The following is a 25,859-nucleotide window of genomic DNA, read 5'->3' as shown; positions in this document are numbered from 1 at the left end:
ATTCTCTTCCACTCAAAGGATGTGTGTCCCCTTTCTTTGGTCTTTGTTCTTATATCAACAGTAGATCTGTCCTCCATGTCTGTGGGAACGCGAGGCAGAGTTTTAGACCAGAGATTGACAAAGTGTGTCAGTAAATGGCCAGATAACACACAGTGTAGGCTTTCCCGCCAACCGCTCAATTGCAACCACTCAACTCTGGTGTTAACCTGAAAGCAGCCATAGCCAACACGTAACGATGGGTGTGGCTGTTTCCAATAAAACTGGATTTATGGATGCTAAAATTTGTATTGCATATAATTTGCACCTATCATAAAATAGTCTTCTTTTGATTTTTCCCCCACTGTTTAAAAACCTAATGCTTATTCTGTGCTTTGTGAGCTATAAAAAAGCAGGCGGCAGTCTGCTGACCCCTAATTTAGACAACTGAGTGACTAAAATCCAGCAGGTGCTCTGCTGGGTCAAATCAACTACAGAGCAAACTGGGGGGACAAACACAGAAACCACCAGGATTTGGCAACTGTTCAACCAATTGATATAATGGAAGAAGACAGGGCAAAGGTTTTAAACTTCAGAGAGGAGATTTTGTGTGTGTGTGTGTGTGTGTGTGTGTGTGTGTGCATTATTTTTAATTTAGCTTATCCATTTACATGTCAAAATTGATCAAATTAACCATCTAATTTCCAAAGGTTAGCTCCGATTTGTTTGAACTAAAGGATTAAATGTATTTTTCTTCCAATTATACATGACCTCATCTACAATTATTCTGGGTTTTAAAACAGGAGCTAAATTTACAAATCTTTTTAAAGTGACACCAGTAAATCAAAGCAGATTAAAAAAATCTCCCAGGAGGTGATTCCGAATGTTTTCCTTCTGACAGATTGAGGAGCCAGAGCTGCTACACACAAGGAACCGGGGGGGGGGGGGGGGGGACTACAATAATTCTGTTTAAAGGTTAATATTATTCATCCTATTTCTAAATACTCCATTGCTATCTGTTCAGTCTATATCCATCCAATCAATGTGGCTTTGTGGGGACTGGTGTCAGTGGGATGGACCCATCATCTTACCTTTGTCATCTAATTAGGTCATAAGGAAGGATACAGTCACACCCTCAGTGGAGACAGCCCATTGACCAAATGGAAAAAAATGAGACAGATAGATCTGTGCCTTCTTCAAAACATCAGCATGTTCAAATGAATCTGATTACATATCGAGGGAAGGTATATGATTTTCCCCCACTTCTCACCCCTCACTGCACTCAGAAACTTTCCGTGGCTCCATCACGGACGGAGCGTTCTTTCCCTATCCTCTGACATTAGGCGTGGACACGTGACTCGCCTGGGCCAATGGCGGCTACGTAGAGATGAGTGTGTTCCAAGGTCCCACCTATGCGTTAAGAATCCTCCATCCATTCTGCTGGTCATACCCGTGCTCCTGTACCTCCCCAGGTGGGTGCTGCCCACAAACCCACACCCCCCGAATAAACAGACGCAGCGCACAACTAATCGAGGAGCCAAGCCCTGCGGGACTAGCAGCCTGGCCTTAGGTCAAACAGCTGAGCTCTGCCCCAGTAAGCTGATCCCAGCTGACCCCCAGACTCAGGAAAATGAGTGATGGCTGTTTTAAGACACTGAATGTCAAAGTAGCTTGTCATATGGAATAGTGTGGCACTAGCTAACCAACAGGAAGAGATAGTTCTACATTTCAGTCAACAGAACTACACAGCCAAGCACCATTTTGGGTGTTATGTATCTGCATGCCAGGGGTTCTAGACTTTTCTTTTGAAAGATACATAAAATAAAAAGTGTCTCCCAGTGCAGAAATCCCGTAGAAGGCCTTACACTTCTTTACATCCAGGTTCTCCTGAGACTCCCTACAAGGGTGATAGGAGGAACCACCATGGAAATGATGGCACTGCACACCTACCTAATTAAAAGCCAGAGCATGGTGTAAGAATGTCTAGATTTAAAAAAAAAAAAAGTCTCCTTTTCCAATAAAGATCAAGGCAAATGATATAGTAAAACTCTGCAGTAATTGAAGCATCCAAGAAGAGTATGCCTGTGTTTGCAGAATCGCAGAGCATCAGCACTTTTTACACCTTTTTTTTAAATAGTGGGAACCAAATAAGTGCAGGAAGTCTTTATAACTGTGTCCCGATGATAAGGTTTTACTCTGCAGCTATCCTGGATAAAAACAGCTATTAAGTTGTTTTTTTTTTTTTTTTTTTTTTTGAAACGGCTAATCTTGATAAGGTTCAAACTTTTCCCCAAGAGAGGTCTATGAACCAGCACTCCCTCTGAAGTGAATGAGTAAAAATGCATGTGTCTCCTGAATGCCAGGGTTTACATAACCCTTGGGCTGCCCAGAGCACAAGTGGGTCATGACTGTGGCAAGTACATGTGGGACGTGTGTTTCTCCTTGCTCATAGAGCCTTGTGGAGGGCAGAGTGCCAGTTCTCATGTACCTTTTCCAGGCTGCTGCAAGTTCACCCATGCGGCTATCATTCCTGAAATGGATGTTCCATCAGAACAGCCATGCAGAGAGGGGGCACGGGGCCTCTGTGCAAGAGCTAAAAAAGCCTGTGGTGTTTTGATCAAAAGCCCTTTTCAAGAGAAAACACAAGAGTTGGAATGACAAAATTACCACCACGCTCAGCTAAAAATACCAAACAGGATGTTCTTTATTTGCGGTTGTATATGTTACTAACAACAAGAATACAAAAATCCTCTCTGATCTCATTATCTATTCATTTTACTTTCTTCTGTTACGTTTCTGGATGGTTTGGGCATAAACGATGCGTGAGCAGAGGCATGCTGCCATCGTGGGGCGCCTGAGTGGCTCAATCGGTTGAGCATCTGACTCTTGGTTTTGGCTCAGGTCATGATCTCAGGGTCGTGAGCTCGAGCCCTGCGTCAGGCTCCTCACTGGGTATAGAGCCTGCTTGGGATTCTCTGTCTCCCTCTTCCTGTGCCCCTCCCCTCACCACCCCCCTCTAAAAAAGAAGAAGAAGAAGAAGAAAGGAATGTTGCCCTTGTGCGGGAAGGAGAGATGGGGGATCACTTAAAAGGTGTCATTTTCTGGAGAATGAGTGAGCGGCTGCCTGGATCAGAGAAGGGGTAAGACACAGCATGGCTGATACTACAAAGGGGGAGCGTGAAGGGGTTTTTCTGTAGCAGTGGAACAGTTCTGTATCTTGAGTGGCAGATATGCCCATCTATACGTGGGAAACGACTGCATCTCTCCCCCTCTCTCTCTTTCTCTCACTCACTCACATGTGTACAAAGGAATGCATGTAAAAAATTGGTGGTGAGATGTGAACAAGGTCTGTAGACAAGTTAATAGTAATGCGCCGGCGTCGATGTCCTGGTTTGATATTGTACTCTAGTTATGTAGGAAGCTATCACTGACGGAGGCTGGGTCAAGGGGACACGGGATATCTCGGTAGCATTTTTGCAATTTCCTTTGAGTCTACAATCATTACAAAATGAGAGTTTTGAAACTATCATCTTAAAGATAAGCTCATCGCATTTTAACCACTGGCCACTATGTAGTGGTTCAAAGCATGGAGGCTCGGCAGTCAGAGAGACAAGGATTGGAGAACCAGTCTCACTACTCAACTTACTAGCTGTGTGACCCTGAAACATCTCAACTCAGTTCCTTAGTTTCCTCCTCTTTTAAACAGATTTAGGACCTCACAGGTCCTCAAGAACCTCACAGGGTTCTTTTAAGGATTAAATAATGTAGAATGTCAAGGGCTCATGGGAAGCATTCAATAAATATTGGCTGGTATTATTACTGTAAAAGTCTGCCTAATTGTTTCTTTTCTTTTTTTTTTTTCTTAACATATCTGCCTAATTATTTCTAAGAGTCCTAAGTCATTAACTTTGCTGGCATTCAAGCACATACCAGTGTCGGGTCCCTGCTACCTGTGGCCAAGGATGTGGAGTCCAGATACGCCCCTGGTCCTGGCCTCTGCCCCTTTGGATTTTTCAGTTCTGTAGTGAATAGGGCATTTAAAGAAGCAATTACAAGCAGGATAGGTATCACAAAAGTGGATACACAGGCCTCGAGAGGAAACTAACTCAGGAATGAGAGGCACTTTCTGTAGTCAGGGCTGAAATGGTAGATTTCTCTCTGCTAAGTTAACTGGAGTTAATACGGTGATTAAACCGCAGACCTCACTTGCAACCACTCCTTACCCACCACAGAGAAATGAGAATAACTCTTCATGAAAGCACGGATCAACCCATTTTGTGTCGATGTATAATGTCAAGGATTCAAACTCTGTAGGCATCGACCAGAAAAAGAGCCACACCAATTCTTCCTTTTTCATTGTCTGGGAACTAAATTCTATTAGACTATTTCAATGAGCATATAAGGGAAAAATTAATTATAGTTTAAGCTTATATTAAAAATACCAAAGTATTTTTGAATGAAGTATGGAGCTTCTTAATATGAAATTCATTACAATACATATGTAAAATATGCCATGGTATAATAAGTGAAGAGTAAGTACTTTAACAGGCTTGTAATATGAATATTTTTAAAGATATGCACATCTCATATGGATGGAGCTGGTGTAACACATTACTAGTTTAAATGTGGTCATTGAAACAACCCCCAGGGGAGAGAAAAGAGACATTCTAAGCAATCCAAAAATCCTGTACCTGCTTGGGAATTTAGGGTCTTTCATAATGCAAGTAAACCCCAAAGAAAACTGAACACGAGTAGGGTGACTTTCATGGGTGCAAAGTCTCCCACTCCACTTCTGCCAAAACAAAAGAAACACTTCTGCCCATCTCTGCGCTGGCCTGCACCCTGTGAGGCTGACCCCCATGGACTGCCTCTTGGTAGATGTGCTGGGCTCAGTACTAGAAAGGGGAGAGGAGAGAGTAAGAAGCCCAAGAGGTCACAGTATTGCTCCTCCCACCCCATCCCTGCCTCTCCATATTCTGCCCTTGCTGCAATCCTCCCTGGGCATGTTTCCGGGGTCCCTTCAGCGGAGATTGGAAGTCACTGGCTTCTGGTGACCCCGGCCCCTCCCTGTGTCCACATGGTAACAGCTTCCCCATGTTGCTAACGCTCCATGCTGCCCTATTCCTTTTGGGTTCCTTTAAAAGTACTGGCACATCAGGGAGAGTTCATTCGGGAAGCGAAGGCTTTTGGGGTGTGCCATCCTCCTGCTGCTGTGAGTCAGGAGCTAAGGTGGGGGGAATGCCTCATCTTTTGAGATCGGTGTTTTACATTTTGCCTAGACCATCAAAGTGACATCATAATGGGACTGTTGAAGGTCCTGCGCATAAATACTTACAAAAGTAATACTACACGTTACCGCCTGCAAAGTCTTCTAGCAAACTCGAGATTCCATTCTCTCGCTAAACTATTATTATCCTGTGGAGCTAATGAAAACGGTGCTGGCGCTGACAAGTAAGGAATCTAGAGCAATGTCGGGGCACTCTGCCCAGGCACAGCGGCCCCCACCTGGCACAGGGGGAGCTCCGCGGATGCGCAGCCGAGGGGTTCCACGTGCTGGCAGGAGGCCTGTCGGCTCTTTATTTCACTTGGATGGTCTTATATGTTTCTTTACCAGATATTTCAGTCGGCTGCAGAAAGGGTCATTCAAAAATATTTTTAAAGTTTATTCATCCGACCGTCTTTTGCTGTTTCCATGGAAACTCTTCCCCAAAGCCACAACTCCAAATTCTTCTGAAAACTTCATTTCAGAAATTCAATTTAGCTGACTCTCCAAGCAATCAAATTGTACTATGAAAAATTTTTAAGTTACAAGAGATTGAAGAATGTGTCAAGTAACCAGAGAGAAGGAGACAAAATCCTGACCTGTGTGCATTTCTCAAGGAAAAAGCCTTTAGTAATGATGATCATATTTGAGGGAACAAATTAGTCTTATACTTTGTGTACAACTCATCCAAATTGAGACATATCCCATATTTGTGTCCAAGTAATCACCATCAAGTCAGAGAAAGCCATACCCTAGAATGACTTGTAGGAGTCCATGCTGTTTTGTTTGATCTTTCAAGTTTCTAGGTACTCAGAATGTAATTGAGAATAAAAGAAATCAGAGAGGCAGGTCTCTTGAAAATAATGTTAGAACCAGAAAACCTGAGAGGCTATGTTAAAAGATATGAAATTAATTGCATTCAAAATGAAACAAGATGGGATCGGGAGGGAGACAAACCATAAGAGACTCTTAATCTCACAAAACAAACTGAGGGGGGCCAGGGGTAGGGGAGTAGGGAGTGGGTGGTAGGGTTATGGACATTGGGGAGGGTATGTGCTATGGTGAGTGCTGTGAAGTGTGAACCTGGCAATTCATAGACCTGTACCCCTGGGGCTAATAATACATTATATGTTTATTTAAAAAAATTAAAAATTAAAAAAAAATTAATTGCATTCATTTGTAAACCCTGGTGGATCTTAGTCCAAAGTTTTACAAGCACCTAAGATCTTGAAATCCATTTACTCCCATCATTTTGGAGCTTACAATCTAAAACAGGTTGCATAATTTCCACTCAGTCATGTGGCCAGGACTTAAGAAAGGGCCCTGCAGTCCTTGTTGATGGCAAGCTAGACAGACCACCAACATACCCATCAGGCTGGGCTGCCCAGGAGACCGCTACAGTGGATGGGACTGAGAGCAAAAAGTGAAGGGGGAGCTGTCTCCCTCCTCTTTCCTTTTACTCTTTGTTCAGTGCCTTTGCATTTTTCCTTGGAGCAGGCCTGTCCATATCACATCCTCGAGGGGTAGTTGCAGAAAGGAAGTGGACCTTAGCTCCTTACTCACATAGTCACGGATCCCATGTCTATGCACACAGGCCTTCTGAGAATCGCTCCTATGCGAGTTCAGAGATTATGATTCCTAATTTTAGAGCTGGGATTAACAGATTTAATAAACTGGTACCCCAGGTCCATCGGAATAGAGGTAGCAAATTTAGACAAGGCTGTTAGACACTAATAAATCAAGAAGTCAGTTACACTCTGACACAGGAGAGCAGACAGGAAATATTTAAAAACTAAGACCCAAGATTACAAAGGGCCTCTACTCCTTGCTATTTACTGGGTGCCTACCCTGGGGTGCGCACCCTAGAGGCGGTGGGGCTACCCTGGGAAAAGAATGACTGGGTCGCTGCCCTGAACGCATTTCCACATCAGTAGGGAGAGACAGACAAACCGCGAAATGTGTGACAGAAGACCAAGGAGTGAGGCAAACACGAAGACAGCAGCCAGCGTGATCTAATCACAGGTTACTGAGTGAGATCAGAAGCACTTTGCGAAGCGCACTCAGGGAAGATGACATTTTCCCCTGCAGTTTGGAGGGATGCCTGCTGCACAAGGAACATCCTAGATAGAAGGGAGAGTGAGTACAAAAGCCTCGGGTGGGAAAGAGCTGGTTGCACTCGAAGACCAGAAGTAACACTCAGGTGGCCGGGCAGTGGAAAGGTGAGGGAGGGTTTTAGGGAGCAGGTGGGGTCACTGGGGAGGACTTGGAAGGCCACAGTCACAGACAAAGATATCGGCCTAAGCGATTAAAAAGCCAACTGGAGAGCATTAAGTGCTGAAATGTCACAAGGGCATTATCTTTTTCAAAGATCTCGCTGCTCCCACTATTGGGATATAGGGTTACCACACTTTCCTAGTGTGGACAGCTGGGTGCTTGGATTTAGGTGACAGCAGTAGAGATGCAAAGAAGAGGATGCATTTGGAGAGCACTGCAAAACAGATCCGGCAGGGCTGCTCCCAAGGTGCTCAGGCCTGTGTGGCTCCCCCAGTGACCAGCCACCTACTGAGACGGCAAAGACTGAGGGTGACATGGGCACGGGGTGAGTGAGAAATTGGCAAGCCAGCAAGGGCTGCCTGGGATGAGACAATAACATCGCAGCCAAGTTGAGAATCAAGAGCACTTGGTCCAGAGTTACCACAGGGTGGGGAACGGGAGAAGTAAATCACAGGAGTTCATTACCAGAAAGGATGAGGCAAAGAGTAGTATTTGTTTTCCCATGATTGGCAGAGATGCAGCGGAACACGCAACAGGAGTCAGATTATTTATGCATTCACAGTGGTGCTTAAGAAGTGTCTTCAAGGAAGTTGCAAGATGGCAGAGGAGTAGTGGACTGAAATGACATCAGGTCCCAGGAGTTCAGCTAGACAGTTATCAAACCATTCTGAACACCTACAAACTCAACAAGAGATACAAGAAGAGCAGCAATTCTAGGAACAGAAAATCGACTACTTTCTAGAAGGCAGGACGTGCAGAGAAGTGAATCCAAAGCAACAGGAAGATAGACCACAGGGGGAGAGGCTGGCTCCTGGCAATTGGCGGAGTGGCAGAGCACAAAATCCGAACTTCTGGAAGTATGCTCCAGTGAGGGACGTCACTCCAGAAGCTAAGCAGGGGTGGAGCCCTCGTGGGGACAGCGTGGTCTCAGGTCCTGCGGGGTCACAGAGAGATCGGGGGTATCTGAGTATGGCAGAGCTCCCGGGTATCAGACTGGGGAAGCCAACTACAGAGACGGAGCTGAGGAATGAGCTCTCCGCTCGGGGTTACCTTAAACTATGATCCAAGGCACAGTCAGACCACTGGTCTTTGAGCAGGGACCCCACAAGGGGCAGATCCGGGGAGACTCACCTTCCTCCTCCAGGAGGAGAAGCGCAGCAGGAATCTGCTGGGTTTGGAGACTCCAAACGGGACTGTGCGCCAGAGATAGAAACACTCGGTCACAGGCAGGGTGAGCATGGAGCATGGCTAGAAACCAGGGAGACAGGAGTGATTGAGCACTTTTCTCTGAGGCCGCACTGAGGAGTGGGGCCCTGAGCTCTCAGCTCCTCTGGGCCAGAGATTGGGAGGCAACCATTTTCATTCCTGTCCTCCAAAGCTCTATGGAAAGCATTCAGGGAACAAAAGCTCCCGAGACCAAAACTGCGCAGAGAGCGACCTCGAACAGATTTCTTAGCCTGGCCCCTGGCAAGGGTGGTTTAATTCCACCTGGGGCAAAGACATTTGAGAATCACTGCAACAGGCCCCTCCCTCAGAAGATCAGCAAGAACATCCAGCCAAGACCAAGCTCACCGATCAAGGAGAACACCAGAACTCCAGAGGAGGGGAAAGCAACTCATAGAATTCATGGCTTTTTCCCCATGATCCGATAGTCTTTCAAAGTTAAGTTTTTAAAAATTTTTTTCTTATTCTATTTTTTTAACTTTTCCTCTTTCTGCTTTTAACATTTTTAAACTAGTTTATCTTAACAATACCTTTCTAAAAAAATCTTATTAAACCTTCATCATTATAGTCATATTTTATATCTTCATTGTATTTAACCTTATTTTTTATATACATATAGGTTTTTTTTCTTTCTAAAAAATTTTGGAATACAATTTCTTCTAATAGATCAAAATATACCCTAAATCTAGCACATGGCTTTCTTTTAGTCTCCAGCCTGAGCACATTCTCTCCTCTTTTTTTCTTTTTCCAAGCAACTTATCTCATCAATTCCCTTTTTAGAATTTGTTTTTAATTTTCATCTTTACAGTCATAGCCCATCCCTTCACTGTGTTTACCCTTATTTTTGTGTATATATATATAAGATTTTCTTCCTTTAAAATTTTGGGAGGTAGTTTCTTTTAAGAGACCAAAACACACCCAAAATCAAGTGGGTGGCACTGTTTTCTTTACCAGTGTGTGTGTGTGTGTGTGTGTGTGTGTGTAAATATACATATATTTAAATATGTTTATATATTTTATATTTATATATATAATATATTAAAAATATATATATTTAATTTCTTTTTCCCCCTTTATTCTCCCCTTGGTTTTGGGTCTCTTCTGATTTGGTTAGCATACATTTTTCTGGGGTCCTTGCCACCCTTTAAGTATTTTATTTTCTTGTTCATATATTCTTATCTGGATAAAATGACAAGGTGGAAAAAAATCAACACACAAAAAAGAACAAGAGGCAGTACTGAAGGCAAGGGACCTGATCAATATGGACATTGGTAATATGTCATATATAGAGTTCAGAATGATGATTCTCAAGGTGCTAGCTGAACTCAAAAAAGGCATGGAAGATATTAGAGAAACCCCTTCTGGAGAAAAAAAATACCTTTCTGGAGAAATTTAAAAAACTAAAATCTAACCAAGTTGAAATCAAAAATGCTATTAATGAGGTATAATTAAAAAAAAAGGAGGCTCTTACTGCTAGGATAAATGAGGCAGAAGACAGAACTAGTGATATAGAAGACCAAAGACAGAGAATAAAGAAGCTGAGCAAAAGAGAGACAAACAATTACTGGACCATGAGAGGAGAATTAGAGAGATAAGTGATACCATAAGATGAAACAATATTAGAATAATTAGGATTCCAGAAGAGGAAGAAAGAGAGAGAGGGTAGAAGGTGTATTGGAGCAAATTATAGTGGAGAATTTCCCTAATATGGCAAAGGGAACAAGCATCAAAATCCAGGAGGCACAGAGAAGTCCCCTCAAAATCAATAAAAATAGGTCCATGCCCCATCATCTAATAGTAAAACTTACAAGTCTTAGTGACAAAGACAAAATCCTGAAAGCAGCTCAGGACAAGAAGTCTGTAACATACAATGGTAGAAATATTAGATTGGCAGCAGACTTATCCAAATAGACCTGGCAGGCCAGAAAGAACTGGAAGGATATATTCAAAGCACTAAATGAGAAAAATATACAGCTGAGAATACTATATCCAGCTAGGCTGTCATTGAAAATAGAAGGAGAGATAAAAAGCTTCCAGGACAAACAAAAATCAAAAGAATTTGCAAACACCAAACCCAGCCCTACAAGCAATATTGAAAGGGGGCCTCTTAGCAAAGAGAGAGCCTAAAAGTAGTAGACCAGAAAGGAACAGAGACAATATACAGTGACAGTCACCTTACAGGCAATACAATGGCACTAAATTCATATCTTTCAGTAGTTACCCTGAATGTAAATGGGCTAAATGCCCCAATCAAAAGACAAAGGGTATCAGAATGGATAAAAAATAAAACCCATCAATATGCTATCTACAAGAGACTCACTTTAGACCCACAGACACCTCCAGATTGAAAGTGAGGGGGTGGAAAACAATTTACCATGCTAATGGATATCAAAAGAAAGCTGGGGTGGCAATCCTTATATCAAATAAATTAGATTTTAAGACACAGACTATAATAAGAGATGAGGAAGGACACTATAGCATACTTAAAGTGTCTCTCCAACAAGAAGATCTAACAATTTTAAATATCTATGCCCCTAACGTGGAAGCAGTCAACTATATAAACCAATTAATAACAAATCAAAGAAACACATTGACAATAATACAATAATAGTAGGGGACTTTAACACCCCCCTCACTGAAATGTACAGAATACACATTCTTCTCTAGTGTGTATGGAACATTCTACAGAATAGATCACATCCTGGGTCACAAATCAGGTCTCAACTTCTATCAGAAGACTGGGATCATTCCCTGCATATTTTCAGACCACAGTGCTCTGTAGCTAGAACTCAATCAGAAGAGGAAAGTTGGAAAGAACTCAAATACATGGAGGCTAAAGAGGATCCTACTAAAGAATGACTGGGTCAACCAGGAAATTGAAGAAGAACTGAAAAAATTCATGGAAACAAATGAAAATGAAAACACAACTGTTCAAACTGTGGGACACAGCAAAGGCAGTCCTGAGAGAAAAGTATATAGCATTATAAACCTTTCTCAAGAAATAAGAAAGGTCTCAAGTATACAACCTACCCTACACCTAAAGGAGCTGGAGAAAAACAGCAAAGAAAGCCTAAATCCAGCAGGAGAAGAGAAATAATAAAGATCAGAGCAGAAATCAATGAAATAGAAACCAAAAGAACAGCAGAATAAAACAACGAAACTAGGAGCTGTTTCTTTGAAAGAATTAGTAAGATTGATAAACCCCTAGCCAGACTTATCCAAAAGAAAAGAAAAAGGACACAAATAAATAAAATAATGAATGAAAGAGGAGTACAAACAACACCAAAGAAATACAAACAATTATAAGAACATATTATGAGCAACAATACACCAGCAAATTTGAGAATCTGGAAGAAAAAGATGCATTCCTAGAGACATACAAACTACCAAAACTGAACCAGGAAGAAATAGAAAACCTGAACAGACCCATTACCAGTAAGGAGATTGAAGCAGTCATCAAAAATCTCCCAACAGGGTGCCTGGGTGGCTCAGTGGGTTAAGCCGCTGCCTTCAGCTCAGGTCATGATCTCAGGATCCTGGGATAGAGTCCCACATCGGGCTCTCTGCTCGGCAGGGAGCCTGCTTCCTCCTCTCTCTCTGCCTGCCTCTCTTCCTGCCTCTCTGCCTACTTGTGATCTCTCTCTGTCAAATAAATAAATAAATAAATCTTTAAAAAAAAAAATCTCCCAACAAACAAGAGCGCAGGACCAGACAGCTTCCCAGGAGAATTCTACCAAACATTTAAAGAAGAATTAATACCTATTCTCCTGAAACTGTTCCAAAAAATAGAAGTGGAAGGAAAACTTACAAACTCATTTTATGAGGCCCACATTACCTTGATCCAAAAACCAGACAAAGACCTCATCAAAAAGGAGAATTATAAACCAATATCCTTGATGAACACAGATGTGAAAATTCTCACCAAAATACTAGCCAATAGGATCCAACAGTACATTAAAAGGATTATTCACCACCACCAAATGGGATTTATTCCTGGGCTGCAAGGTTGGTTCAACAACTGCAAATCAATCAGTGATACATTAATAAAAGAAAGAACAAGAACCATATGATACTCTCAAAACATGACAAAAAAGCATTTGACAAAGTACAGCATCCTTTCTTGATCAAAACCCTTCAAAGTGTAGGGATAGAGGGTACCTACCTCAATATCATCAAAGCCATCTATGAAAAACCCACAGTGAATATCATTCTCAATGGGGAAAAACTGAGAGCTTTTCCCCTAAGGTCAGGAACACAGTAGGGATGTCCACTATCACCACTGATATTCAACATCATACTAGAAGTCCTAGCCTCAGCAATCAGACAACAAAAAGAAATAAAAGGCATCCAAATTGGCAAAGAAGAAGTCAAACTCTCACTCTTTGCCGATGATGTGATACTTTCGGTGGAAAACCCAAAAGACACCACTCCAACACTGCTAGAACTCATACAGGAACTCAGTAAAGTGTCAGGATATAAAATCAATGCACAAAAATCAGTTGCATTTCTATACAACAACAGCAAGACAGAAGAAAGAGAAGTTAAGGAGTCGATCCCATTTACAATTGCACCCAAAACCAAAAGATGCCTAGGAATAAGCCTAACCAAGGAGGCAAAGAATCTGTACTCAGAAAACTATAAAGTACTCATGAAAGAAACTGAGGAAGACACAAAGAAATGTAAAAACGTTCCATGCTCAGGGATTGGAAGAACAAATATTGTGAAAATGTCTATGCTACCTAAAGCAATCTACACATTTAATGCAATCCCTATCAAAATACCATCCTTTTTTTTTTTTCAAAGAAATGGAACAAATAATCCTAAAATTTATATGGAACCAGAAAAGACCCCAAATAGCCAGAGGAATGTTGAAAAAGAAAGCCAAAATTGGTGGCATCACAATTCCAGACTTCAGGTTCTATAACAAAGGTGTAATCATCAAGACAGTATGGTACTGGCACAAAAACAAACTCATAGATCAATGGAACAGAAGAGAGAGCCCATAAATGGACCCTTAACTCTATGGTCAACTAATTTTTGACAAAGCAGGAAAGAATGTCCAATGGAAAAAGACAGTCTCTTCAACAAATGGTGTTGGGAAAACTGGACAGCTACATGCAGAAGAATGAAACTGGACCATTTCCTTATACCACAGACAAAAATAGACTCAAAATGGATGAAAGATCAATATGAGACAGGAATCCATCCAAATCCTTGAGGAGAACACAGGCAGCAACCCCTTCGACCTCGGCTGCAACCACTTCTTCCTAGAAACATCACCAAAGGCAAGGGAAGCAAGGGCAAAAATGAACTATTGGGACTTCATCAAGACCAAAAGCTTTTGCATAGCAAAGGAAACAGTTAACAAAACCAAAAGACAACTGACAGAATGGGAGAAGACATTCGCAAATGACATATCACATAAAGGGCTAGTATCCAAAATCTATACTTATCAAACTCAACACCCAAAGAACAAATAATCCAATCAAGAAATGGGCAGAGAACATGAACAAACATTTCTGCAAAGAAGACATCCAGATGGCCAACAGACACATGAAAAGTGCTTTACATCACTCGACATCAGGGAAATACAAATCAAAACCACAATGAGATATCCACGTTACAGCAGTCAGAATGGCTAAAATTTAAAAATCAGGAAATGACAGATGTTGGAGAGGATGCGGAGAAAGGGGAACACTCCTACACTGTTGGTGGGAATGCAAGCTGGTGCAGCCACTCTGGAAAACAGTATGGAGGATCCTCAAAAAGTTGAAAATAGAGCTACCCTATGACCCAGCAATTGCACGACTGGGTATTTACCCTAAAGATACAAATGTAGTGATCCGAAGGTATGTGTGCACCCGAATGTTTAGAGCAGCAATGTCCACCATAGCCAAACTATGGAAGGAACCTAGATGTCCCTCAACAGATGAATGGATAAAGAAGAGGTGTACACACACACACACACACACACACACACACACACACACACAGTGGAATACTATACAGCCATCAAAAGAAGTGAAATCTTGCCATTTGCAATGATGTGGATGGAGCTAGAGGGTATTATGCTGAGTGAAACAAGTCAATCAGAGAAAGACAATTATCATATGATCTCCCTGACATGAGGAATTTGAAAGGCAGAGTAGGGGGTTTGGGCGGTAGAGAAGGTAAAAATGAAACAAGATGGGATCCGGAGGGAGACAAACCATAAGAGACACTTAATCTCACAAAACAAACTGCGGGTTGCTGGGGGTAGGGGGTTGCAATAGGATGGTTGGGTTAATGTCCATAACCCAACTGTCACTGGGGAGGGTATGTGCTATGGTGAGTGCTATGAAGCACATAAGCCTGACCATTCACAGACCTGTACCCCTGGAGCAAGTAATACATTATATGTTAATTTAAAAATTAAATTAAAAAAACAGAAACTAAAAAAAAAAAGTGTCTCCAAGGGTGGGAGGCATGATTTCCTAAGGTGATGGGAGTTCCACAGCAAAGGGACCACATAAAGGAAAAGCTCTCAGAGCAACTGAAAAGAGAGCACGTTGTGAGGTTGGGTGAGGCTGGAAAAGGTATCCACAATTATTAGAGCTGTGAATTAAGGGGGTTCAATAATTTCCCATTTAGTTGTAATGAGCAAAACGTTAGCTTTTGTGAGGAGACAGACAATAAGCAGAGAGCTACAAAGGTGAATTCTGGGCCATAGAGCAGGTCAGTACCAGTCCTGCTCAATTTCTTAAGATGTCTACACCCGTAGTGCTGATGGGTGATAACCAATTCGTATCAGCTCGGCCCTGCAACAGCTCAGGGTGTCTTCAGAATTACCAAAGAATGTCCTATAATCGGCGTCTCTGAATTATTAAGTGAACTCAATAGCTTCCAAGTCTTTGGAAATCGAATGTTCACAGAGAGCAAATCTGGCAATTTGCAGAGTAAGATCTTAACCGTTTGCGATAAAGAGAGGCTCCCGCTCGGGGTAGGCAGCTTAGCCCTTCCTGTGGCTTCCTTAAGGAGGGGTCACACGGAGCCAGGGAACAGTCAGCATTTACCGTCGAGGTTGTGGTCGAGAGCACAGACGGCGGGGCAATCGCACCAAAGAGGAAGTGAGGGAGCAATGGAGGAGCTCGGCAGCAGACCGTCCGAGGGACGCCAAGGGCTACACCTTGACAGCTGGACTCCCCAGGGATCAGTGTCAAGTCAGAGTCTAATCCCCCTGCTTTTTGGCACAGCTCAGTGAACAGAACACACATCACCCCACGGACCGATTTATCTCAGCCGGGGGGCCTCCTGAAACTTCCTCGTTTCCCCTTCGTAGAACGGGGTGAAAGGAAGAGCATGACTCCAGGGAGCTGCTTCGGAGACACTGTTCAGGAGCAGCTCGAAAGTGCCCCGGATACCTTGCTCTAAAACTACGGCTCAGCGCAGGCATTCTGCTGGAGGAGTCACTGTACTTAACTGTGGGAGTTGTCATGAAATTAGACCTGTTCCATGATCTTGGCAGACAATCGAGGTTTGTAATATTTTGTTTGTGTTTAACGGAAGAACGCATATGGGGACTGTTGGGGAAGGTAGATTAACCTACTCTTTAACCCAGGCCAAGCAACCTAACTTTTCAGGGTCAGCAAGAGCAGGAAGACACTGTTAAAGCCATGATCGCTGAAGCCAGGTGACCCATTACTCTGCCCCCAGGGTCTGAGCCTCTCTCTGAGCCTCTGTGTCGCCCTGTCGCTCAAGTTCTGTATGTTCCCTGAATAACATACATAAGACTCATAACATTTACCATGTTTCCTCTTTTTAGATCTTCTTATTATGTGGTAATTGTCACCTCTTCTCAAAAGCATGCATGAAAATCACACGCACACCAGTGGGTCTCAAGTGGGAGCGATTTTGTCCTCTAGGGGGCATGTGGCAATGTCTGGAGACATTTCTGGTTGTCACAGCTTTGGGGGAGGAGTGCCACTGGCATCTAATGACTAGAACCCGGGGAGGCCACTCACCATCTCACAGTGTACAGGGCAGCTCCTACCACAAAAAATCATCCTGCCCCAAATGCTCACTTTGCTGAGGCTAAGAAACCCCAAGAAAGACATAAAGACACAGCACTGAACTCAACAGGTATCTTAAAATTGGGATTTTGTCTATACCTGTTCAATTAAAGAGCTACTTGGCCATGCAATTCAACAACGTGGACGGTCACAGTAAGTCAACGAAGGTACAATATTTGATTGTTGGTTTATTATGGTGATAGAACAGGGAGGAGGAAGGGCAACTCGGCTCATCTATCTCAATCGTCTAAATGAGTCAGATGAGCTGTGCGAAATCAGGGCGCTTGGAGAGAGCACTCCACTCTGTCACCAGCCACACCTGTGCCACCTTGAACCCCACCACTGAGGCTTGGGTTTCCAAGGAACACAAAATAGAAAACCTGTCTAACCCACTAGTTGGATTCGACGCAGCCCGTACCCAAACACTTCACAAGTTGTATAAGACGACAATAAGGAGGTATTTATTATGACCTGCCATTTCTCTGAAAGTGTTGCCAGGCAATCACGGATCCATGCACACCGTCTGTGACCGTCATACTCCAGCATCTCGATAGCCCGTCCAAACGAAGACCGGCTGGTTCGCTGTCCTAAGTATCTCTCGAACACGCTAACTGCTCTCCACCTCCGGCCCAGCTGCCGTCACACGCAGGGCGTTCTCTCGTCTCTCCCTGGCCCCACCGCCAGGATGCACTCTGCCTCCTGCTCACCCTCAACGCCATCCTGGGCTCCGTGCAGATGGAATGCAAATCTGACCAAGTCACCAGAAGGCGGGAAGGACAAGGCCCAGCGGGAAGGGCGGAGTCACACCGTAAATCAAATGTGGGAAAACGGCGGGAGGAAAGGTTGGGAGGACAGCATTAGCTGCTAGGGACGTTTTTGTTCTGATGATGAAAACAAGAAGACCGTGGTGCTATACGTTGGAAAACTGTCACATTATGCAAATGGAGAATGCTCGTGTCTACTGAAGACTATTATGACCATGTAAAAACATGAGCAAGTGTTGTGGCAACTCTTGGCATTTTCACTATTCAATCGTCCCTTTAGAAAACAGACCAAATGGCAGGCGCACAATAGGCACTTCACAAATGTTTGTTGAGTGAACAAAATGTGAGCCACTGATTTCTTACGGGAAGTCTCGTCTTGGGCAAATGAAAAAGCTCCGGAGGAAGAACATTAAATACTTGCCCCCTGGATTACATCTCAGGGTAGGCAGGAGGTACTAAGATACGGTAATACACAGCGGGGCAGAACCACGTAGCGCCAAGGAAGTGGATTCTTTGTGCTAAAAGGCAAAATGAGCTTTTGGAATTACTTAAACCAGGATGGGGGAAGCAGACGAAGAGAGCAGTGTTAGAAGAGATGTTAAGCCTTAGAGGGTTGATATGAAAAGCAATGGGTCACACTTAATAAAGAACATTCTTTTGACTTGTGACTGATACAGAGCTGCTGAATGCTGCTGCTTTATCACCCTTAAGTATGCATGAGAAACTTCTAGAGGACCCCGGGTGATTTCTTCCAACCTGAAAGCCAACAAATTCCCTCTGGAATCTTCTTTTTTATAGCCCTAAATCAGAAAATAGGCATGTGGTGATCTGTGCTTGAATAAAAGGCTAGTCCATCAGCGAATCTTCAGAGCACAAGAGGAGATGTCAGCATTAGCTTGACTCTAAGTTTATGCTTTTAGCAGGATGAGACAGCTGAATGAAAATAGTTTTTAAATTGTTTGGGGATGCATCTGCCTAACTGAGGCAATAACCATTTGTAGAATGGATAGATTTTTTTTTTTTTTTAAAGTAAGGTTCTCACCTTTCCTCCTCCACCTTGGAAATGGCATAGAGACCTCAGATTGCAAATCAAAGGGCATCAGCACACAGTTCAAAATCTGGAAAAGGTGGTGGGGTAAAATGTCGACTGGGTGTAATGAGCACAGACTCCAGAACCTTCAGTACGAGGAAACCTCTGCCAAAACTGGGTTACCCTTAATATCACTTTAAAAGGAAAATCACTGAGCCACGAGTGTCTACAAAAACGAGCATTAGTAACTTACCAGTGTTTCAGCTGTCATTTCAAGGCAAGTTAATGGCAAAACTAGAGAAAGCCATCATAAGATTCCTAGAATGTTCACCGGTAGGGACCCTGATGATTTTCTAATTCAGGTCCTCTTTTTTTTTTTTTTCCTCCCAACGCATCGGCATGAAAGTGTAGGGCTTCCAGATTAGCCCAGTGGCCCCCAGCTGATCCAGGACCCACCCTGGCAACAAGAACCAGGACCTCTGTATTTACAACTCCTGTCCACTCTCCACTCCTTTCTTTAAATAAAATATATATTTTCTTAGTTTAGTGGTTTTTTTTTTTTTTTTTTTTTTTTTTTTATGTGGAGAGGGCATTTTGGAGGACAGGAATTCCAGACAGATAACTGTCAGACTAATTATAAATACTGATGATTCTTAAATTTGTGCCTGCTTCTCTCCGATTTTAAAGTAGCATGTATAATTTCAGCAGTGAACGTCAGGTCAAAGACAACTCGGTAAAGTAGCAGATGGCAGGACGACTGCAATGGCCCATCTCAAAACACCACATCTTACAACTGGAAAATAGATGTCCAAACACGAACACCGCGGTGAGCTAAGGCTGCTGCCTGCCGGCTCCCTGCAGGCGGCATTCAGAATCTTCAGGAGTAGTACTCATTCCTCAAAAACATCTTTTCTCTCTCTCTCTCTCTCTCTCAAAAATAAACTCAATCTGGAATCTGGATTTGCCGGTCCGTCATTCACCTTGAAACCTTGACTCCTACTTTAAAAGAGGAAAAGCCCTTGAGCTTTGAGTCTGTGGTGTCCTGCCGACCCCCGAGCAGAGTCCACGCAGTGCATGGCACTCAGTTAGCCCAAAGCCCCCGATAAATATCTAAGGAGTATTTGAGTCAACAGAGAGGAGAGAAGCCACTGGCAGAAGACCCCCTGGCATCACCTTGTGTTAATCGGATAATGTGCGACATTCTGTCCCGCCACGAACTCTGAGGGAGATGCACACCCTCTTTTCCAGAAGCAAACCGGCTGCACCCCAAAGTGCCCTGCAGCATTTTCTCCGGAGAATCCACTAGCCCCACGCTCAGATCGCGGAGCAGCCCTGCCTCCCCGCCAGTTCTATTCTCCTTCTTGCCGCATATCTGACCTAAGGTTGAGCGGGCAAACCTGGGCCCCAGGAGCCCCGTTTCTCAGCCCTGGCCAGCGAGGCGGCGGCAGGACTCAGCCTCTGGCCGTGAACGCCGTGTCCACCGCGCGGGGCAAAGGAACGCGGGCTTCAGGGCTGGGGGCTCCCTTTCTAGGGTGCAGCCGAGTTTCTAAGCAGGTGACGCTCGGGGGTGACGCCCAGGACGCCTTCCACCACCCTAACCCCCGACCGAGGACCTCTGGGGAGACACTGGTCCCGTCAACCCCAAGCTGTCCCCTCCCAGGCCGGCCAAGTGGCGCCCCCTGTCGCCCGTGTGCGCGCCGGGACACTCACCGCGTAGTGCAGCTGCGGTTTCTGGCGGTGTACCGGGTCCCCCATGTCGCCACTGAGAAGGAGTGACAGGCCCTGAGCACAGCCTGGGGTCGCGGCGCCTCTCCGAGGTCCCCCTATTTCACCGCCATCCCGGGCCAGCCCCCGGACGCGAGCCCCGTTCCCCGCGCCCCCAGCGCGCCGCAACGCCCGCAGGCACCAGCGTCCCGCCGAGAGGCTGACAGGGACCGGGAGGAGGTGGCGGCCGCGGGGTAGAGGAAGGAGAGGGAGGTGGAGGAGGAGGAGGAGGGCGAGGAGGAGGAGAGGAGGGGGAGGAGGTGGGGGAGGAGGAGAGGGGAGCGGCCGAGTCAGATGGGATGGGCGGGTGCTTAATTCCTTCCGCTCCTGGCGGGCTCCTGTCGCGCGGCAGCCACCGCAGCCAGCCGCCAGCTGCTGGGGGCTGCAGCGACGGAGCGCGCCCACGACAGGTGTCAGGGCGGCCGGCGCTCCTACCTCCTGCCCCGCCACCCCTGCCAGGCCCGTGGGAGCCGCGCTGCCAGCGCTGGGGCTGCTGAAGCCCTCAACACCAGCGAGAGGGCGAGCTTGGGTTTCCAAGAAAGAGCGACTTTCGCTAACTTTGAAAGGGGTGTGGGCCTGTCGCTGGAAGGCGATTCGGAACCCGCTCCGGCGAGGGCGGAGTTTTGGTGTTTGGAAAGCCCTCCTTTGCGAGAGTCTCGACGGCGGGAACCCCGGGAGAGGGCAGGCCTGAGAGGGGCCAAGTAATGCAGCTCGGGGGAGCTGAAGAAGGCCTGAGGAAGGCCCGGCCGGCTGCCGGCCTGACCGCGCCACTTTGGGTAAACTGAGTCCCAGAGAGCTTGCGGGACCTGGGCCTGTCTGAGGAACCCCGCGGGAAGCGGGAGTCGCGTAAGAACCTGCCGGGACGCAGCGGCTGGTGTCGGTCCCGGGCTGCACCGGAGTTGGGGGCTGGGGTCGCTGCTTTCTGTGCCTTAGTTCTGAGGTGCACATCAGAAAAGAGCACCGCAAGAATCTGGAAACAGAAGAAACGTATACTCCTTGCAAATGCTGCCAGATGAACCAAATAATTTTTAGAACACACTGGAGGTTCACACCACTGAAAACTGGCCTCCGCTGTACAATCCCTTGTGGAAGTGTGCACTTGGTAACACCCCAGAGGTCCCTCCCTCGGCCTGGCACTCTGTGATTTACCTGAGGTTCCCCACAAGCTAAGTCCACACAAAGGCAGGGTCTGGGGCCAGTGTGGAGACTCCAGACCCAGTGAAATCCATCCGTCAAAGCCCAAGACGGGTAGCTACCCAGGGAAAGACAGGTTTCTGGGTGGCCTGTCTCCATTCTTCAGGGTTCCCCCAGTGCTGGACTTGGCCAGGAGCACTTCCTGCGCTCTGTGTGGGTGCACCAGGTGGGAATAAGGGAAATAAGATGTGTCCCCCGTGTCTGAACCCTTACAATTCAGTTGGATGAACCACCCAACTAATATTTTGAAAACAATGGCATCATAATTGTAAATATGGACATTGTAAAAACAACAACAACAACAACAACAACAACCAGGAATGTGAAGCCAGGGGCACAGGTATCCTGAGGAACAGATAATCCCATGACCATTCATCTTTCTGGAAAGCTCTAAGATTACATTTGCTAAAGCTGATTACAAGCTTGCCCTCTGATCCAGGAATTCCACTCCCAGACACATAGAGAAATGGGTGCCAATGGCTTCCTCACCTACGAGGATATTTAAAATCCTCAGGTAGATTTGCTAAAATGAAAACAATCAAGATGCCCATCAACAGCTCCTCAATGGACCAATGGTGGTCTGTTCATATAATGGGATATTACTCAGCAATGAACAGAAGAGAATACTGACACACACAATGACATGGATTATTCTCACAAATGTTGAAAGAAGTCATACACAAAATAGGACACAGTGTATGATTCTATTTACTTATTCCGGAATTGAAATTCAAACGTTGAACTGAAATAGGCAGCTGTGACCAACTTATGGTTACAGAAGCCACAACAGGGATAAATAAACAAGGAAATAAATATAAACAAATGAATATCTATTACCAAGATAGGGAGTTGGTACTGACTGGGAAGGGGGCACAAGGGAACCTTTCGGGGTGCTGGAGACGTTCTGTATCTTCATCGGTCAGACACCTTACCCAAGGACACCCACATGGAAAATCTCACTGAGCACTCCAGTTCAGATTCCTGTAATTTACACCCTTTGCTATGTGTATTTTATACTGTAGTAACATAAAAATAAGCTTTAAACCAGTGCCCTGTCCCAAACGGGAACTTATGACCAGCGTGTTGCCGCCTGTCTTGAAAGAAAGTCCACGTCACCATTCACCGCAGTCCCCCCGCAGTCCCCCCGCAGTCCCCCCGCAATCCACGCTGCACAGGTCTCCTTCCGCTCTGCTGCCTGGGAGACCAGAGCTCGCCTGCTCACCTTGGAGGCCCTCCCTGCTTCCTCACACCTCCAGGCAGAGCTGGAAAAATGATATGCTCAAGTCCCCTCTTCACTTCGGCTCTGCTCTGCTGCGGAAAGCAGCCTTAGAGCTCTAGCAGCGAAGACCCGTGGGATAAGGCAGAGAACTAGCATCGGCTTCGCCACGCGGCATCTTTCAGAGAATGAAGCCGGGACCCGTTTAGGGACCTTCGCTTCACCGTGGTCCATTTAGAAAGCTGAACTCTCCAGCTTTAGGATTTCTCTCTCTGTCATACTGGCCACTGAACCTCCAAAGCTAAAAATCCTTTGCCCTACAGAAACGGGTTCATTATTAATATACATAAACAATACAAGGTATGTCCCTGGATTTAAAAACCTGAACCGTGGGGTGCCTGGGTGGCTCAATCAGTTAAGCCTCTGCCTTCAGCTCAGATCATGATCCTGGGGTTCTGGGATCGATTGAGCCCTGCATAGGGCTTCCTGCTCAGCGTGGAGTCTGCTTCTCTCTTTCTCTCTGCCCCTCCCCCAACTTGTGCATGCTCTCTTTCAAATAAGTAAATAAATTTTTTAAAAAACACCTTAACAACAGTGCTTTGATCATTACCCCTGAGTAAGGCACCCCCATGTTAAATTGGCTCACCTCACACTGCTGGGGTGCCACCTTTGAAAAATGTGTTGTCACGAAACAGCATTATCGTAAGCCAGAAAAACTCCATCAATCCCGAACTGCGTGCTTACATTCTAGGAATGACTTCTGCCTGCTGGCATATTTCTTGCTAAATTGTCATTGCTAAGTCAGAGTTAAATTCTTAAGTGCAACAGGGCTGCTTTTCCGTGTTTGAAAGGTCTGGGGAGATAAGACAAAGCATTTGAGAAAGGAAAGGATCGATTCATGCTGCAAGACATGAAATTCACCTCAGAGAGAATGCCACACCTTTTCAGTTCTCAGTCTGCTCGTTCAAGACTCAAGACGGGACCTAGAAGATTGTGCCAAACTTGAAAAGTCCTATTAAGTCTTAAACAATTTGAATTCCACACATTATTTCTATCTGAATATAGTTCAAGGCATAGTTTAAACACCGCTCCAATCAAAAAGTCTTATTTGCACACCTCTGCTCCTAAGCATCCTCTCCATGGTGTTTATTTATTCACTCGGTCACTCATTCAGTAAATATTTTTAAGGGCATACAATTTGCCGGTATTGTCCTAGGTCATTTAGACTACATTTTAACATGGCAGGTGGTTTCGAAATTCCGATCTTTGTCTGTTGGGTGACTATGGGAGATGACCCCAAGCACACGAACCCTCCCCTAGCGGAGGCTGAAGTTCATGCCGCTTGCTCGTTACGTTAAGAGACGGTGTGGCTAATGTTCTCTTTTGGTTAGTCACCTTTTCAAAAAAATAATACATTGCTCTGATGTTTATCATTTCCCCCAGAGAGGACTCAGAAATCATCTCTAGGAGTTCCTCTACCAGCATCACTTTTAAGATAAACATGTGTCATCCTCACAGTGGAATTTCCTTGTCTTCCTGCCCCTTGAACATTCCAGCATTTTCGGGACTAAGGGCGGTCCTCGCCACCACAGCACACTGAAATTAAAACCCCTGTTGGCCTTCACTCTGCCTGCCTATAAGCTGAGTCGACATTTTCCACACTTGGTGCCAGCCCAGGGGTGATGAGTTTTTCAGGAAAACTTTACCCAAGCCCATGGAAGCAAATTCAGCTTCAGAGTTTAGGAGGAGCTCAGGGCCATCTGGGCACTAAAACCTATGTAGGCTGGCAGGAGAAGGCCCCGCTTGGAGGCCCTGCCCTGTCACAGAGTAGCTCTGAGACCCTCTTGGGTGGGGGGACCCCTTCCCTAAAACCCAGTGCCCATACTCTTCCATCCTACTGTCTTGTCAATCCACCTGCTAGAATACCTTCCAAATTTTGAATTTAAAAAATTGATAACATACAATGTGTAGCTTAATGAATTTTTGCAAAACATATGCCCATGATCACCATCACTGAAGTCAACAGAGAGAATACCGCTGGTGTCTCAGAGAGTCCCAAGTCCCTCGGCTATATTGTAACGCCCTCTCCCGGTGGCAGACACTGCCCTATATTTTATGGACTTGACTTCTTTGCTTCCCTTTTATAGCAGGGCTTCTCAATCCTAGCACTGTTGACATTTGGGAACCAATAATCTTCCACTCCCCCACCAGCTTTATTGAGATATAATTAACATATAACATTATTTAAGTTTAAATATTTATTTAAATAATTACCAGAATAAGATGAGTTCATACTTCTATCACTTCACATAGTTACCATATCTTGTGTGTGTAGTGAGAACATTTAAGACCTATTCTCTTAGAAACTTTCAAATATACAACATACAATTGTTAATTACAGTCACCGCACCACACACTGGATCCCTAGAACTTCTTCATCTTATAACTGGAAGGAAATTTGTACCATTGAACCATCATCTCCTCATTTCCTCCACCCAGGCAACCACCACTGTACTCTCTGTTTCTATGAATTTTCTTGTCTTTTTTTTAGATTCCACATATAAGTGAGATCACCAATATTTGTCTTTCTCTGACTTATTTCACTTAGCATAATGGCCTCGAGGTCCGTCCATGTTGTTGCCAGTGGTAGGAGTTCCCTTTGCTGTGGCTGAAATATGTGTACGTACACACACACAGACACACAGACACACACACACACACGAGAGGGAGAGAGAAAGAGAGACAGAGAAAGAGACAGGGAGAGATGGGGGTCGTGGAGAGCTGTTACACTTTCCTTATCCATTTAGCTACAGACATATACTTAGGCTGTGTTCATATCTCGGCTATTGTAAATAATACTACAATGAACATGGGAGGGCAGGTATCTCTTTGAGATCCTAACTCCAGTCCTTTTGGACATACATCCAGAAGTGGGATTGCTGGATCATACAGTAGCTAACGAACCTCCATCCATTTTCCACAGGGGCTGCAGCAATTTCCATTCCTACCAACAGTGTGCTAGGGTCCCCTTTCTCCACATTCTCGCGAACACTTGCTATCATGTGTCTTTTTGATAAAAGCCACGCTGACAGGTGACATGATATCT

The 25,859-nt window shown here is 44.9% G+C and overlaps 1 protein-coding gene across 3 annotated transcripts in view; it reads right to left on the bottom strand.

The window, feature by feature from the left end:
- ARHGAP6 (Rho GTPase activating protein 6) overlaps positions 1 to 25,859 on the bottom strand; it is a 490,820-nt gene that overhangs the window by 234,267 nt on the left and 230,694 nt on the right. For 2 of the 3 annotated variants that reach the window (XM_059386129.1, XM_059386130.1), the window contains exon 1: positions 20,290 to 20,913. The exons of the other annotated variant lie outside the window; for it this stretch is intronic. In XM_059386129.1, the coding sequence (XP_059242112.1) occupies positions 20,290 to 20,334 (45 nt within the window). In that variant the 5' untranslated portion in view covers positions 20,335 to 20,913. Of the gene's footprint in view, positions 1 to 20,289; positions 20,914 to 25,859 lie in introns of those variants that run through there. 3 annotated transcript variants of the gene reach the window in all.

Source organism: Mustela nigripes, chromosome X, assembly GCF_022355385.1.
Source record: "Mustela nigripes isolate SB6536 chromosome X, MUSNIG.SB6536, whole genome shotgun sequence".
Taxonomy (NCBI): domain Eukaryota; kingdom Metazoa; phylum Chordata; class Mammalia; order Carnivora; family Mustelidae; genus Mustela; species Mustela nigripes.
The sequence above is the reverse complement of the archived record's forward strand: the minus strand, read 5'-3'. Positions and strand labels throughout refer to the sequence as shown.